Source organism: Mytilus californianus, unplaced genomic scaffold, assembly GCF_021869535.1.
Source record: "Mytilus californianus isolate M0D057914Y unplaced genomic scaffold, xbMytCali1.0.p SCAF_8, whole genome shotgun sequence".
NCBI classification, from domain to species: Eukaryota; Metazoa; Mollusca; class Bivalvia; order Mytilida; family Mytilidae; genus Mytilus; species Mytilus californianus.
This window is the reverse complement of record NW_026262734.1, coordinates 7,794,874-7,813,001: the sequence shown is the minus strand read 5'-3', so window position 1 is coordinate 7,813,001 and position 18,128 is coordinate 7,794,874. Positions and strand designations below refer to the sequence as shown.

At 33.9% G+C, this 18,128-nt stretch overlaps 1 protein-coding gene across 1 annotated transcript; it reads left to right on the top strand.

The window, feature by feature from the left end:
* The first annotated feature begins 6,010 nt into the window (after positions 1-6,010).
* LOC127711866 (uncharacterized) lies at positions 6,011-8,919 on the top strand. The gene is made up of 3 exons (XM_052218030.1): positions 6,011-6,470; positions 7,406-8,671; positions 8,900-8,919. The coding sequence occupies exons 1-3, from the start codon at positions 6,443-6,445 to the stop codon at positions 8,917-8,919; spliced, it is 1,314 nt and encodes a 437-aa protein (XP_052073990.1). The 5' UTR covers positions 6,011-6,442.
* The last annotated feature ends 9,209 nt before the right edge of the window (positions 8,920-18,128 follow it).

Sequence of the window (18,128 nt, the reverse complement as noted above, 5' to 3'; positions counted from 1 at the left end):
CCCTGAATAATCCCTTATGTAGTTTAATTTTGATTTATTTTTATTAAACATTTAAGTAATTGTTTTCACTTGGAATATTAGTCAAAGGTATTGACAAACAGCATTTAGATTTTTGCCGTTCGCAAAACTGCCAGTCAAATTTGCTTTACTAAAATAGGTGTCTTGTATCTCTTTTGGACCCCACAATTCATCTTTTGGGTTTGTGTGGCTAAAAAAGAGGGGGAGGCTTTCGTTTAGGTCAAAGAATTTGTTCCCATCTTGATTCAAAAACCTTATTCATTTTTTAGAACAACCCAAAAACATTTTTTATTCAAATGTGAGTGTTGAATTTTATAATTTTTTATCAAAAATAAATATTTGTGATAACTCCTTCCTGAAAAGAAAAAAATGTTTAGATCTATATTATGCAAGTCTGTGTGAGAACCATTTCATAAGACCGATGATTTCTATAGAAATCATTGATGGGACCAATTATAAATACATTTTTGTTATTATTCCTGGAGTAGATAATAATTTTCTTTTAATCTTTGGGAATTATTCAATTTGTTTTTATGTTAAAATAATTAACTTCATAATTTTGATGAAGAAAATCCATTTCAATTCAATTTTTTTTCATCAAAATGATGATTTTCATTTTCATCTATCAACAAACTTTTTAAATTGTAGTGGCATGGTCGGTCAACTGATAAGTTGTATGGCTGATTACAGGTAAAGCAATAACTTCTATTTGACAGTTGCGTGTACTCTGGGGTGTGGAATACCTTAATTTTATGGGGAACATCCTGTCCATGTGTAATACTTAATATATTCTAACAGATGACATTACACAAATTTTTCTTCTTTAAAATGAATGATTTGTATATCATCATAATTTGCTATTTATATAAACCACATTTTGGTATAATAATTATTTACCATATCAACATTGAATATTATGAATGTAGAATGAAATATGTCTACAGTATGATTGGTTTGAATCATTTAATTTATAAGATTTAGGAATCAAAATTTGTAATTTTTTAAAAACCCACATTGAAATTGTTTTATATCAACACACCCACATTTGAATTATTTTATACTTTAGATTTCATAGCCATATTTGCATTTGTAAAAATATTTATATACCCAAATTTTGAATTATTTAACATGCCCAACTTTTATTTTTGTTGTAAAGAAGTGCAACTTGAAACAACAGTATATCATATAAAGAGAAATAAAGATTAAAGTTATATCATGAATATTGGTCATGATTGGTAAAACTCAGAACTGTCAAGTAAATTTAAGACACGATTCAAAATGTCCAGAATATGTCAAGCCATACTGAGAAAAAATAAGAATGTCGAGAATATGTCGAGAAATTTCAAGACAGTATTCAAATGTCAAGAATTTGTCAAGAAATTTTAAGACCATATTCAGAATGTCGAGAATATGTCAAGTAAATTTCATACAAATTTAATATAAATGAGAATTTGTCAAGAAAAATTAAGACACAAGTCATACTTTTGGAGAATGTCGAGTAAAAGTTCATGCAAATTAAGACAAAAACTGGTCTTTTCAGACTTTTAGACTTTTGTAGTGGTTGTGTTGCTTACATTTGATATATAGAATTGCTATTTGCGACTGAATTACCAAAAACATCAATTGAATATAAGTGTTGACATATATATATATATATATATTTGGCAATCGCCAATGGCAGTAAGCAGGGTTTAAGAACATCCGTTGTTCGACCTGTTACATGTGTTTGTCAAATGCGTTTTATTTATATATACTTTTTCACTTTTTTGGTCTTTTGGAAAATGTTGTTTGTTCTGTATTTAGACCCCTCTACCAAGAAATTTGTTTTGCATGCACACGTATAAAAATTGCGGATTTTATCCAACGCAATCATAGGTTTGAACGTTGCTTTCAATTTAGTCTTATTTATATTTTTTCGTTTGGGCTTGTATTATATTTGCCTTCGGGTTTATATGATCCGTTCATCCTATTTCGACTCTTTAAAATTCAAGAGTCTATCCTAAATTGAGGTAATTTATATGGGCTTCCAAATACCGTTTCGATTCCTAACATCACTGAAGAGACATTATTTGTCGAAATCCGGATATGGTGTACAAATTTTTGCACCTCATGTTTGCGGTTTACCATCTTTTCCGCAAATTTATTGTTTTCTGTTTGCTATTTAAATAATACTAAAGATCCATTTTGTTACATCTTGTGATCCGTTTATTCGGCAATCGCCAATGGCAGTCAGCAGGGTTTAAGAACATCCGTTGTTCGACCTGTTAGTCAAATGCGTTTTGTTTAAATATACTTTTTTCACTTTTTTGGTCTTTTGGAAAATGTTGTTTGTGCTGTATTTAGACCCCTCTACCCAGAAATTTGTTTTGCATGCACACGTATAAAAAATGCGGTTTTTATCCAACGCAATCAAAGGTTTGAACGTTGTTTTTAATTTAGACTTATATCTATATTGAGATAAATTAATAGGCTTTCCAAATACCGTTTCGATCCCTAACATCACTGAAGAGACATTAATTGTCGAAATCCGGATATGGTGTACAAATTTTTGCACCTCATGTTTGTGGAATACCATCTTTTCCGCAAGTTTATTGTTTTCTGTTTGGTATTAAATTAATATAAAGATCCATTGTGTTATATCTGGTGATCAATTTATTAGGCAATCGCCAATGGCAGTCAGCAGGGTTTAAGAACATTCGTTGTTCGACCTGTCAGTCAAATGCGTTTTGTTAAAATATACTTTTTCACTTTTTTGGTCTTTTGGAAAATGTTGTTTCTGCTGTATTTAGACCCCTCTACCAAGAAATTTGTTTTACATGCACACGTATAAAAATTGCGGTTTTTATCCAACGCAATCATAGGTTTGAACGTTGTTTTCAATTCAGACAAGTATATATATATATCGGATATGGTGTACCAATTTTTGCACCTTATGTTTGCGATATACCATCTTTTCTTTTCCGCGAGTTTATTGTTTTCTTTTTGAGAGTGTATATGTTCTATTTAATATGTAAACTAGTGTAATTCAAAACACATTGTAGACGGACATAGATTATCAGAGAAATACAACAAGTATATCTTGTCAGTGGAAAGGATTTCATGATCCACATTCACAGATTACTAGTTATTATGTTGGACTTGGTTTAACAGCTGGAAATGACGATATAGAAGCATCGACAAACGTCGGTTTGAAAAACGGTAAGAACAGATTTTACTTACTTCACTTTTACAAAATAAAGACATTCAAGAAACAAATATCGCGGATGTTTATGCCATTAATCGTGGCTTTGTTTGTAACAAATAAAGTGAAGATATTAAATATCAAGTAAACTGAAATAACGTTTCACACAACAAAATGTTTTAATAATGTTAAAATCAATTTATTTTTCAGTGAAGACATGGTCAACAAAGTTTATACAAGGAGTTAGATATTACTGTATAATGCAAGCTTGTAATGGAGCAGGACTTTGTAGTCCTGGTTCATCTAATGGCGTATTAATTGATAATTCTGCTCCTATACCAGGCTTAGTAGTTGTTGGGGAACCTGGATTTCACTCAAGATACCAGTCTGATAAGTGAGTATTGCTATATTGACTAACATTATATTGAATGATTGCATACGATATGGATTTGTTAGGTACAATTCCATGAGACAACAACTGCACATGTATCTAGAGGTCACCACATACTGTTGTCAAATGTATCTAGAGGTCACCACATACTGTTGTCATATGTATCTAGAGGTCACCACACACTTTCCTCAAATAATCAGAGGTCACCACATACTGTCGTCAAATAATCAGAGGTCACCACATACTGTCGTCAAATAATCAGAGGCCACCACATACTGTTGTCAAATAATCAGAGGCCACCACATACTGTCGTCAAATAATCAGAGGCCACCACATACTGTTGTCGAATAATCAGAGGCCAACTCATACTGTCGTCAAATAATCAGAGGTCACCACATACTGTCGTCAAATAATCAGAGGCCACCACATACTGTTGTCAAATAATCAGAGGCCACCACAAACTGTCGTCAAATAATCAGGGGCCACCACATACTGTTGTCAAATAATCAGAGGCCACCACATACTGTCGTCAAATAATCAGGGGCCACCACATACTGTTGTCAAATAATCAGAGGCCACCACATACTGTCGTTAAATAATTAGGGGTCACCACATACTGTCGTAAAATAATCATGCTAGTTAAGGATAGATTTGACAAAATCTACAACAGTTGTTAATTAACATGAAATCGTTAATAATCAACAATTGTTTATACTATATGTCGAGTTTTGAATTTCCCCACTGTATAAAAAAAGGCGAAAGATACAGAAGTGATAATCAAAATTCATTAGTCGAAGAGATACCGAAACAATAATGGAAAAAAAACGAAAAAACGACGCAAAGACAAACGACAGTCACAAAACAACTATTTAGAAATTGTTAAAGATCGTCCATCAAAAACAATTACTGTAATGGACTGGGATAATTCTTAAGACATCCAGTGATGAGCTTATTTCCTTAATAGTTGTATATATAGTTAATGTGAATATGCTTCTGTTTAACCGACAGAAAAATAGAAAAATATACAATTTTCACAAATCATGTAGAATACACGAAAGAGATGTATCGAAGCATAATAACAAAATAATCGACATTTTACAACATACGCAAAGTAATGTTTAGACTAATGATTATGAATGATATGAAAATTCATAAATATGAGGCAGTTGCGTCATGTCCCTGAAAAAAGAAATACAAGTTTTTGTTTCGTAATTAAAACTACATTTTTCAGTTTTTACGATTAAAACAAGTAAAAGAAAGTAAATGTTTGATATCATTTTAGCTCTTCACTTCATGCCACCTGGATTGGATTTGAAGACCCACAGTCCGGTATCGACCATTTTGAAGTATGCATAGGTACTACACCGTTGTTGTGCAATATTATGGAACGCTGGAATGTATCTTTGTCGTCTGCTTTTATAAAAAGTCAGCTCGAACTTAAAAATGATGTGCCTATGTTTGTGACTGTTAGAGCCTGTAATAAAGTGAAACTATGTGTAGAAAGATCTTCGCCAAGTTTTATTATAGATGACAGTCCACCGGTATCAATAACCAGACCGCATATAGAAAGTGTAAACGGTTATACGTCTGGAGTCCGCCACATAATATCAGACCCATCATTTTTTAAAATTATATGGAGGTTTGCAGATGACCGGAGTCCTATTATAAGAACTACTATTGCGATCCATAGCAAAATAGACTCCCATATTCCAATGTCTGACACTGTAATATCGAACGAAAATGCATTTACCGTGAAATTGGTAAAAGACCATCACCTTCGCCTAGGAGACATTTATGTAGTGAAGGTGACAGCTTGCAACGCTGCCTTACTTTGTAGCACTGCATATAGTGATGAAGTCTTACTCGATTATTCTCCTCCTCAGATCGGGGGATTTATGCCGCCATTAAATTGGGAAGTAATTCCTGGGACCACTAACTCTATAAGATTTAATTTGACATGGTATGGATTCAGTGATATAGAGTCTGACATTAGATCATATTTTATATCAATAGGCTATGATTACAGTGGTGTTGACATCATTTGTGCATATAAGGTCAAACCAGATCAACAAGGTCCGGGAGGTATGCAACATACAACCATAAACATAGATACTATCAACAAATTACCAGAGAAGTTAGTTCTCACTATCTGGGCAGAAAATAATGCTGGACTTTTAAGTTCTCAGAGCAAAATAACAACTGACGTAGTTAGTTTTAACCGGAATTTTACCAAGGGAAATCTCGTTATACAGAAACATTCTTGCGTTGCAGAATATTGCAATAACGACTGCACATGTGCTGTCGTTGGACAGAAATGTAAAGCCAATTCAAAATCAAAGTGTACTAGCAAAACTGATAACAATGGTAAATTTGCAGTAAATGTTAGATTAATTGTGTCGAGTACCGTTAAAGGTATAGTTGGATCGTCGTCATGCTTAAGGTCTGAATGGACAAAAAACTTAAACGAAACGATATTGCGTTATGAATACACATTTGGTATACAGAACGAGCAGCCAGGAGATGGTATTTTCAATTTAGTAAATGAAAACCCTTGGCATGATGTCGGAAAGGAGTCAGAAGCCGTTCACTGTCTGTCTCCAGACAGCCAACTGGAACATAAGACGAACTATGTTGCATACGTTAGAGCATGGTACTCGTTTACATTATATACCATATTCCAATCGGAACCAGTTCAAGTCGATCACACATCACCTGATATTCACAAGAGATATTTTGTTATTGATTCCATATTGAACTGTGAGGATGATGTGGATTATGTTCTTTCTACAAATTCTATATTATCGTGTTGGGATGGAGTCTTCTATGATGAAGAAAGTGGAATAAAGAATTTTATGGTATCGCTCGGAACTTCGCCGTATGGTATGTTAAATTCATATACAAATAAAAGCAAATCATTTTGTAATAACAAGTGTCGTTAACTTTGTGAATATTTCCTTTTTTGTCTATCAATATTGAAGTAAACGGAGAATGTGTCCATGGGACACACATGATGCCCCCGCTTGCATATAACACTATAAAGGGACATAACTCAAGAACGGTAAAAGTGACGCCACCCAAATTTGAAGTTGATCTGAATTTTGTTGTAATAAGCATTGTGTATAAGTTCCAAATATTTGGTTGAGGCATACTAAAGTTAGAGAACGGAAACGAAAAATTCAGCAATTTTTCCATTTGTAAAGGGGTATAACTCTAGAACGGTAAAAGTGTCACCACCCAAATTCAAAGTTGATTTGTGTTCTGTGAAAATAAGCATTGTGTATAAGTTTCATCACCCCCAGTTTTTGGTGGGGTTTGTGTTGCTTAGTATTTGGTTTTCTATGTTGTGTCATCTGTACTATTATTTGTCTGTTTGTCTTTTTATTTTTGGCCATGTCGTTGTCAGTTTGTTTTCGATCTATGAGTTTGACTGTCCCTCTGGTATCTTTCGTCCCTCTTTCATAACATTGGTTGAGGCAAACTAAAGTTAAGAGTTGAATTGAGTTAAATTGTTTTATATTTGTCATTTCGGGGCCTTTTATAGCTGATTATGCGGTATGGGTTTCACTCATTGTTGAAGGCCGTACGGTGACCTATAGTGGTTAATTTCTGTGTCATTTGGTCTTTTGTGGAGAGTTGTCTCGTTGGCAATCATACCACATCTTCTTATTTTCATATTAGATAACGTAACCAATTTCGGGACGTACGTACGGACGGACGTACAGACGGACAAGGGTAACACTTAATGTCCCCCTGCGGTGCAGTTAGGGAATACAAAACTGAAATTTAATACTTAAAGTGTTTTTATAATTTTTCAGCTGATGACATAGTACGTATGCATGATGTTGGTCACAAGACAAGATTAGACTGGAATGGTCATTCTTTTGAACCAGGAACTAGATATTACACGACTTTGAGAGCCATCAATAATATAGGTCTACATACTGAACTTAGCTCCGATGGGTTTGTGATTGATGATATCGCACCCATTGCTGGAATAGTTTATAATACTGGACATCACAGGGACGCCATTTACCAGTCTAATAATCAACCAGTTCAGTTTTCCTGGCACGGGTTTGATGACGAACATTCGTTTATTGATTCATATTACGTAGGATTTATTGTTAATGGCAGAGTTCCTTTGGCAAATGATTCATCTAGTTTTCGAAAGATAGATATTCACGACCACATAGTTTACGATGGTAATCTGAACCAAGGAGACACGATTGCAGCCATGGTAAAGGCTATTGACAAGGCTGGTCATGAAAGTCCTTTTGTGACGTCACTGCCATTATCAATAGACAATACACCACCTCAATCATTTCACTGTAAAGGCTTCGTTGAAATATATGAAAAACACATCACTGGCGGAGAAAGGTGGTTAGACCAAATAATATGTCATAAAAAAAATGTTTACAAGATTAAAGTCTCTATAACAGAAGTCACGTCTGACTTTACAGCTTTGTTGGCAGTTGACGATATTTCCATGGTACTAACTTTTGCTCGTAATTCAGATGGTTCTTTGATAACAGAATACAACTTCTTTGCATTTCAAATGGCACCGAAACAATTTTCCTTGGATATATTTGGGGGTTTAAAATCAACAGAAATGTCGATAAATGTCTTAAAATGCTCCTCAATAATTACAGAAACAAAGAATATTGAAACCATTAGTACCCAACAAATTTCATCAGACAGAATTTCTATTTGTGTCCAAGCGATTGATCTAGACAGTGGCATAAAGCAAGTCAACATAGGAATTGGAAGCGTCTACGGTGGGTTCGAACTACAAACGATGAAGTCAGCAATATCATCATCACATCGTATGCATGACATTGTAGAGGCAAACCTGACACATGGTGAACGCATTTATGTAAAAGCTGTTGTTATAAACCATGCGGGATTACAAAATGAATTCAAATCGCATCCATTTATAATTGATCACACTCCTCCCATATTTCAGAATATGGAATCATCTCTTGCGTACCGAGATGCTGTCCAGAATGACACAACCACCAGTGTACATTCACGATGGCAAGTTATTGACGACGAAAGTGATATACAGTTATGTGAATATTGTATTGGTACGTGACTACCCAACACTTTTAAATTAAATTACATAACAATTTACAATAGGTATTACTGTTCATTGCAGTAGAACAAGATAAATCGTAAACGAAAGGATACATTTTAATACTTATAAATAAGTTGATAACTTATCTACATGTCAAGAAAGGTTTATATAATATATATAAAATTATATTTTCATCACTTTTGCTTTGTATTAGACAAACGTATTTTTCAAATTTTAGTGTTTAGGGCACCTACTTGATAAAAGATTCATTTTGTGACATTTAACTTTATTGCAGTTCTGACATTTTGTATCAATTTCTTTTTATTTCAGGATTTTCAGAATCATCCTGCGACATCATTGGTTGGACAGCTACATCATCAATATCTTTATCTCAGTCAAAAGATTTTAGGGTCCAACACGGAAGCCGAATATTCCTTAAACTTCGCTGCATAAATGGAGTTCAATTATCTGGATCTGCATATAGCGGACCTTTAGTGGTCTCTTACATTCCACCAGAAAACATTGGTTCAAAAATACAATTCATAACAGACACTGGAATAAATAATGTCACCGGAGACCTGAGGGCGCTAACTTTTCGTTGGGATTATTTTAATGATCCTTCCGGGATCCAGTCGTATTCCCCCCGAGTGTATAAAAACAAAACTCTGGTCTCAGACATTCAAATTCCTAATAAAAATTACATTCGATTTAAAAATATTCACATGGAAAACCAGGAGGCATACAGTGTTGATGTCAAAGGAACAAATGTTGGAAATATCTCTAGTATCGCCAATCACGCAATAGTTAAATGTGAACATACTAAACCGTCGTTATCAGGTGAGGCATACACATAAGTTCAGAAAATGGTAGCCAAATATTAAAATACATTCAACAATTCATGCATCACGGATCATTTGGTAATAGTGATTGATGGTACATTATTAGTTGTAGAGGTTACTATCCACCAAGAAGCCTCTGCTTCGGCATTGTCATCATTTAAATTATATACTAGGTTGTATATTTCAAATTCATAAAGTAAATTTTAAGTTATGTGAATCTAAGGCTGCAACTCCTTAAGGCAAATTCAATCTTTGACAGTTTTGACGATTCTATGTATGTCCTTTTCGTTTATATACTCTTTTCACATTTCCAATATGTTGTTGTTACCAACTGTACCTGTTCTATTCCACACAATCACGTGTTGTACGCACATTAATCCTATGATGAGTTGTGCTTTTGTTTTTTACTTGTTTTTTTTGTCAAAACATAAAACTTTGTCATCTTAAATATCTTTTTGTGTATCAACCTGTTCCTTGTGGATCTACTCTGTTGAAAGTTTCATTTAAATATAAATGCAATGTTGAGTTTTTCATTTCAGGGAAAGGGTTTGATCATGGCACCAACTACATAGATTGGAAGGATGTTTTTAAGCCTACATATATTAGTTCGTACCAGGTAGCAATAGGCTCTGTAAAAGGAATGACAGATATCATGATGCCAACTACAACGACAGGAACAAGAGTCAACATTGATATACCACGGGAATATCATGAAATAAGAGCTGTCGTGACTGCCACATCGATCACTGGCCTGTCAACCACGTATCGACAAACAATAATACTTTAATGAGCCATAGAAATGAAATTGTTCAGAAAGCATTCATTCATCATGTTCATGTCTTTCACAATTTGCTAATCGTTAATGGATTATTTTTCGCTTTACAATTGATATGGTATATAGTTCCGTCCATTTTGGTTTTTTTCTATACAATAAATAGGTATTACAGCATATTTAACACCAGTTTGTTATCTGATTGACAGTCCAAAATATTCTTACGTAATACACAACAGTTGATATATGCCCCATACAACGTTGTCAACTTAGCACACGATCAAATAAGTACAACAAGGAATTAAGTTATACATTGACTTATAAATGAGAGGAAGAAATCAGATGTAACTGCTAACTTTCTTTCTTTCTTTGAGGTAAATTCTAACACTATCTGGTGCACCACAAAATATCTGTGTAACAGGGCAACGGATTTAAAAATATGCGTATTTTAAAACTTCTTCTGTATGTGCGGGCCTAAGTTTATGTCTTTGCAACTACACAGTAGAATATGGTCTATACAGTTACACAGTTATATACACATTTAACCACCACCTATATGAAAACGCATTGTACAGCATTCGTATTTTAAAGTCTACTATTGGTTTTAAAATATAAATAAGAAGATGTGGTATGAGTGCCAATGAGACAACTATCCATCCAAGTCACAATGTGTAAAAAGTGAACAATTATAGGTCAAAGTACGGACTTCAATACCGAACATCAAGCTATAAAGGGCACCAAAATGACTAGTTTAAAACAATTCAAATAGGAAAACCAACGGTCTAATTTATAGAAAAAACGAGAAACGAGAAACACTTATGAACCACACCAACGACAACCACTTAACAACAGGCTCCTGACTTAGGACAGGTGCATAAAAATTCAGCGGGTTTAAACGTTTTAACGGGCGCCAACCTTCACCCTAACCTGAAACAGTGGTGTAACATTACAACATAAAAAGACACACAATAAAATATCAATTGAAATGGCTTAACTCTTTCTTGTCCAATCACATAGCTTCACAGTTAAAAAGTCTATTTCTCATGTGATTTGAAATAAACTGTTCTAATAACTGTCTCACTATAAAATATATAGCCTTTCACTATAAAATGTCCTATGTGTAACATCCAATCAATATTAGAGACAGTTTCTTCAGCTTAAAATTTATCCTTAAGATTAATCTATTTAAGATATTTTAGCTTATTTTAAATGCTACAGGATTTATCTACTCAATCCATTTAAACCTTAAAAAATTATCAACTTGTTACATGTGTTACTAAAAGGTAAAAGTACTAAAAGATAAAATAGACTTCTAGCGCACCTAGCCCCTGGACAGACCCAGTCTCACCCAACATGTATATCAAGCCTGGAACATCTTTCCCGATGTAATGCAAAACAATCCTCTGGACATCGCTTCTGTCTGCTGAGCTATCCCAGTGACTTTTAGTACCATTGGCAAAGATGGATGTGAAATGTCTAGTATCAACTGTAAAAATAGCCCACTACACTTTATATGATTAAATAAATCAAAGCACGAAAGCGCTGTAAAGGCAGTTAATTACAGGTTGTGTGTATTTTAAGTCCAGTTATATCATTATCTTGCATAGTACAGTGTACTTATCAGAGGTGGCTTTCAGTATTTAAGATTTAGAGTTCACTAATGATATTGAATAAGTTTTATGAATGTCATATTCTGAGCACTATATGAAGGCGATTGTTCTCACTTGTTTATGAACTAGTGCATTATGTCCAGTTTGTACCTTTTTTATCTATGTTTATAGTCAAATTAGTTATCAAAGGTACCAGGATTATAATTTAATACGCCAGACGTGTGTTTCGTCTACATAAGACTCATCAGTGACGTTCAGATCAAAATAGTAACAAAGCCAAACAAGTACAAAGTTGAAGAGCATTGAGGACCCAAAATTCCAAAAAGTTGTGCCAAATACGGCTTAGGAAATCTATTCCTTGGATAAGAAAATCCTTAGTTTTTTCATTGGCAATCATAACACATCTCCTTATTTATATAATGATCTATATTCAACGACCTCAGGTACAAAAAAAAATGTATGTAACTAAACTATGATGGGAAACCTTTGACTTCTTTCTTTATATAAACTTTTGATTTGGTACCATAGAACTATGTAGAGTAAATGTACATTGCAACATGTCAACTCTTTCAACTCCAAGCAAAATTATATTTCCAAGCATAAAGTAATTTATGAATGAAATAAAATGCTCCGCTGGGGCGCAGCTTGATACGACCGCAGGGGTCGAACCCTGAACAGTTGGGGCAAGTATGAACACAACATTCAAGCTTGATTCAGCACTGAATTTGGATTGTAATTAAATATTTGACACAGCATAGGTTTCTGACACAGAATGAAAGTGGTCTAAGATACTTAAAAAAATTTAATTTACCTATTCAAACCATATCATTATTATTTGCTTTTATATATAAATCAGAAATAACCAATTTAAAATGGAAAATTTTAAAGAAAAAAAAGGAAAAAGAATCCCCCCCCCAAATTTTTTGAACCCCCTTATGATTCATCACCCCAAAACTCAATCCCAGCCTTCCCTTTGTGGTATGGTACCTTGCAGTACAATTTCAGAGAGATCCATACACTTGAACACATGTTATTGTCTGGAAACTAGAAAAATGCTTGTTTTTTGGCCCCTTTTTGGTCCCAAATTGCTAAACGTTTAGGGCAATTACCCCCAAACTCAAACCCAGCTTTCCCTTTGTGATATGGAACCTTGTAGTACAATTTCATAAAGATCCATACACTTACACACAAGTTATTGCCATGAAACTAGAAAAATGCTTGTTTTTTGCCCCTAATTCCTAAAATTTGGAGGCAATTACCCCCAAAATCAATCCCAGCATTCCCTTTGTGATATGGAACCATGTGATACAATGTCAGAGAGATCCATAGACTTACACACAAGTTATTGTCATGAAACTAGAACAATGCTTGTTTTTTGCCCCTTTTTGGCCCCTAATTCCTAAAATTTGGAGGCAATTACCCCCAAAATCAATCCCAGCATTCCCTTTGTGGTATGGTACCTTGCAGTACAATTTCAGAGAGATCCATACACTTGAACACAAGTTATTGTCTGGAAACTAGAAAAATGCTTATTTTTGGCCCCTTATTCCTAAACGTTTTGGGCAATTACCCCCAAACTCAATTCCAGCTTTCCCTTTGTGATATGGAACCTTGTAGTACAATTTCATAAAGATCCATACACTTACACACAAGTTATTGCCATGAAACTAGAAAAATGCTTGTTTTTTTGCCCCTTTTTGGCCCCTAATTCCTAAAATTTGGAGGCAATTACCCCCAAATTCAATCCCAGCATTCCCTTTGTGATATGGAACCTTGTGATACAATGTCAGAGAGATCCATAGACTTGCACACTCGTTATTGTCATGAAACTAGAAAAATGCTTGTTTTTTGCCCCTTTTTGGCCCCTAATTCCTAAAATTTGGAGGCAATTACCCCCATAAATCAATCCCCGCATTCCCTTTGTGATATGGAACCTTGTGAGATCCATACACTTACACACAAGTTATGTCTGGAAGTTACAAAAATGCTTATTTTTGGCCCCTTATTCCTTAACTGTTGGTACCATAACCCCCAAAAACAATCCCAACCTTTCTTTTGTGGTATTGAACCGTATTTTAAAATTTCATTGAGATCCATTCACTTAAACTAAAGTTAGAGTATGAAAACTAATGTGTCTTCGGATGACGACGCCATACGACGACGACGCCAACGTCATACCAATATACGACCACAAAATTTTTTTGCAGTCGTATAAAAAAGAGTTCTTAATTAAGAAATAAACTGATTCGCTGAGCACAGCTGGATACACCCGCAGAGGTACTACCCTGAACAGCTGGGGCAAAAATGGACACAATATTCAAGCTTGATACAGGTCTGAATTTGGATTGTAATTAAATATTTGACATATTATAGTTTCTGAATAAATGTAGTCAATGAACTTGAAATCGGTTATATGAATTGAATTTATATTCAATTAAAGATTTCTTGCTGTTGTGCAATACTTAATAAATCTGTTGCCAGACTATAAACAAATAAAGTTCAATTTCTTCTCAATGTCATATTTGAAATTTATGAAAATCAATAGGGAGATCACATCAATAGCTATAAATAATTCACCAAAGTTTCATGTGAACTGCTTAAAGCATTTTTGAGTTGTTGTCCAAAAACTGGAAAATCCCCCCTTTTTTAATGAATAAAACCCCATAACTCAGAAATGTAAAATTTAAAATTTATAAAATTCTAAAGGGAGCTTACGGATTGATAATTTAGTCTTAGATGCAAGATTTTTTTATCAGTTGTTAGTGGCTTTGAACTACATTTAGCTGTCAGTAACTGCGAGTACTCTCCGATTTGTACTTAGTGTCTTTTTGTTGTTTGGATGTACAACTACCCGACCACGTCCACTTGTATTTGTATTTATCCATCTGATGAGTTTAGCCTCTTTCAACTGATTTTTATAGTTCTTTCTTATATTGTACTGTTACACCACTGTCCCAGGTTAGGGGGAGGGATGGGATCCCGCTAACATGTTTAAGCCCGCCACATTCTGTATGTACATGTATGTGCCTGTCCCAAGTCAGGAGCCTATAAAAGTGTAATTCAGTGGTTGTCGTTTGTTTATGTGTTGCATATTTGTTATATTTGTTCATTTTTTTACATAAAATAGGCCGTTAGTTTTCTTGTTTGAATTGTTTTACATTGTCATTTCTGGGCCTTTTATAGCTGACTGTGCGGTATTGGCTTTGCTCATTGTTGAAGGCCGTACTGTGACCTATAGCTGTTAATTTCTGTGTCATTTGGTTTCTTGTGCATGTGTGGAGAGTTGTCTCATTGGCAATCATACCACATCTTCTTTTTTATATTTACATCAACAGATATAAAAAATTCACCAAAGTCAAGGTGAGACAACAAAACTTAGTTGTAAGATCTCTGAAATTTTTTACAGGGTACGAGTTTTTCTCATTGTTGGAGATTGTACGGTGACAGTAACATCTGTAACTGCTTAAACCCATTTCTTATGCACTTTAGTTTGATAAACTCACTGAATATCATACCACATCTCCTTATTTTTATATGCATTACAATTTACATGTGCATGTAATTGTAAATATATATATATCAGAACAAAATTCATTGCGTCACTTTTATTTATGCATCCTTTGGCACAATACAAGTTCTAAAATTACACAACATAAAACAACTACATTTAAATGTTATTTCAGATGAAAGTTTTGTTTCAGTTCCATTCATAGGATTTATTAGAATTTTGTATGTTTTGCCAAGTCCAATAATTCGCTCTATGTGACATAGAGACATAGTTGACTAAACCACCAGGTGTCGAACATTCAAGAATTTTCAGTGTTTCTGTTTTTATTTGATGAAAAGGTTGCCTGAGCTCTAGGAGCTTTAGGTTTTATCACGGGATATTCTGTGCTGTCAATAATAATCCAAGTCGTAGGAAACTTTAATTTGAAGTTGGATGGTGAAAAATACCTGACTAAACCACTAGATGGCCAAGTGTTAGCCTCACACCACTGTTTATACATAAAAACAATCCATGTATACACAATATTCTTAACACTAGATTCAATCTAGAATCTAGACAGTTCAAAGTTGGTTGTATGATGCCTCAATTTCATCAAAGTCATAAAAAAACTGATTTTCAACTGACACCCTATCAATTTGAAAATATATGTATCTCAAACAATGTGCTGCTGGACCAAGTGTGGTCAAAACAAATAAAAATTTAGTATACAACTCTAAACCGGTATAAAAATGCATGGCTGTGTCACGTGTCTTCATTTCAAAATTCTCTGCTGAAAACATAGGCATTGATGGTGTTTGCGTAATTCCATCTGTGAAGCTCAACATTAGCTCGGCAGTTGGTGGTGGACAGTCATAAATCCTTTCTGCAGTATGAATGACTTCTTCAGGAAAACCAACTTTACAATCAAAACTTTCCTCTAGATTTCTACTACAATAGTCATCAAGTTTAGTTCTTTTGTTTTCACAGGAAACTGACCTGATTTTTCTTTTTGCGGACGATTCAGTCTCTTGCTTGGTCCAGGAAAATAGGCTGGGAATTGCAGTAGACTTAAGTCTCTGTATGGTGGGTTTCGCCCTGAAAAAGGTTATAAAACATTAGATTTTTTATAATTAAATGAACTTCCATTAGCAATGTATACTTTGTACTACCTGGCGAAATATTAACTAGATTTATTCATTACAATCTGGATAAAACTATGTTTGCCTGATTCAATGTATGTTATGTAAATCCAAAGGACAAACAATGAGAGACTTATGCAACAAACGTACATTGTTTGTACCTAAATAACTATAATATAGATGAGAGCATGTCATTGTTTTGGAATTATAGTTATCTCGTACCATTGTAAACTGGTACCACTAAAAAAGAACTCGTACCAATGCAAACTCGTACCACGGTAAATTCATACCATTGTAAACTCGTACCAACTTATTTAAATGCATTCAAATGGTGTTTAATGATGAATATATACTTTAATTTCACTCGATACCTCTTAAGTCTGTAAAATGTATATAATTTGAAATTACAATGACCAATTTGTAGCTACCTATATTTCCACACTTTCTGTGTTGCCATTTAGAACATACATCACACTCTATTGCTTCTTGTCGGGGTCTAACCAGAGAGTGGCACCATATACAATTGTCGTCTTCCATTGTGGTTATGAGAAACCTCACAAACATGCCCCATTTTATGAGTAAAGTGAGCTTTGAGACAACTCATGTCAGCTTATGTTTTGATAATCAGGAATTTCATTTAATAATAAACATTATACATTTAATTCCAAGCTGTTAATTATATAACAACAATCAAAATTTAATAATATGATTAAACAAGTTGATTTTTGTCTAAGTTTTCATTAAAATCTGGTATAAAATTCAAAGATATTTTAATTTTTTGTATAAAGCTTAAAAAAAAATAATCATAAAATAAAATCTAGTATAAAATTCAAGTAATTCAACTTTTTTTTATTAAGTTTACCAAAAAAAAATAATCATAAAACATTCGTATTTTTGAATATATTTTTAATGGTATGAGTTTGCAGTGGTACGAGTTCTGATTTGTACGACTTCCCAGTGGTACGAGTTCACGTTGGTACAAGTTAACTTTTTTGGTACGAGTTTACGTGGTACGATTTTACAATGGTACGAGTTAACTTGCTTCCATTGTTTTGTTCCTGTTAACATTGTCATTGATATTTTTCAAGAAAGTCTATGAGGCATAGCTTATGCATTCCTGTCATTACTACATTAGCATAATTACTGCTAAAATAATTCTCAGTATGATATACCGCTTGTAAGAAATCATTATAATTGTAGCAATCACCAAAAAATCTCAAACAGATCACATTGAATCGTAATCCAAAAAATTATGACGTCTTGAATTACCCACCCCCTTTTATTCTAAAACGATAATTGCGGTTGTAAACAGACTTTGGTTTATTCGCATGGAGATTACATATATGACTATATATTTCACAAAGAAAATAGAGTTTTACCATGAATAGTTTCCTGCACGCAGTCTTTTTCAGTAAAACGTGCCTTGCAAACAACAGCTGATTGAATTGGACTCCACGATATCATCGTGTTCTCGTCCAATCGGCGTATGGGCCATGGCGTTGATCCAACTTTTCCTTCTTTTTAAGTCATTTGGAAATGCATGTCCTCCTCTTAAATGACATCCAGGTACACAACAACAAGTACTTGGCATCGTTAATTAAAAATATAACTGAAATAGTT

Bases quoted from the DNA above. Each gene is read 5' to 3' on its own strand.
- LOC127711866 (XM_052218030.1), top strand. From the start codon at position 6,443: ATGGTATCGCTCGGAACTTCGCCGTATG. The intron at 6,471-7,405 runs GTATGTTAAATT...ATAATTTTTCAG, and splicing joins GCTCGGAACTTCGCCGTATG to CTGATGACATAGTACGTATG. The intron at 8,672-8,899 runs GTACGTGACTAC...TTCAAATTTTAG, and splicing joins GTTATGTGAATATTGTATTG to TGTTTAGGGCACCTACTTGA.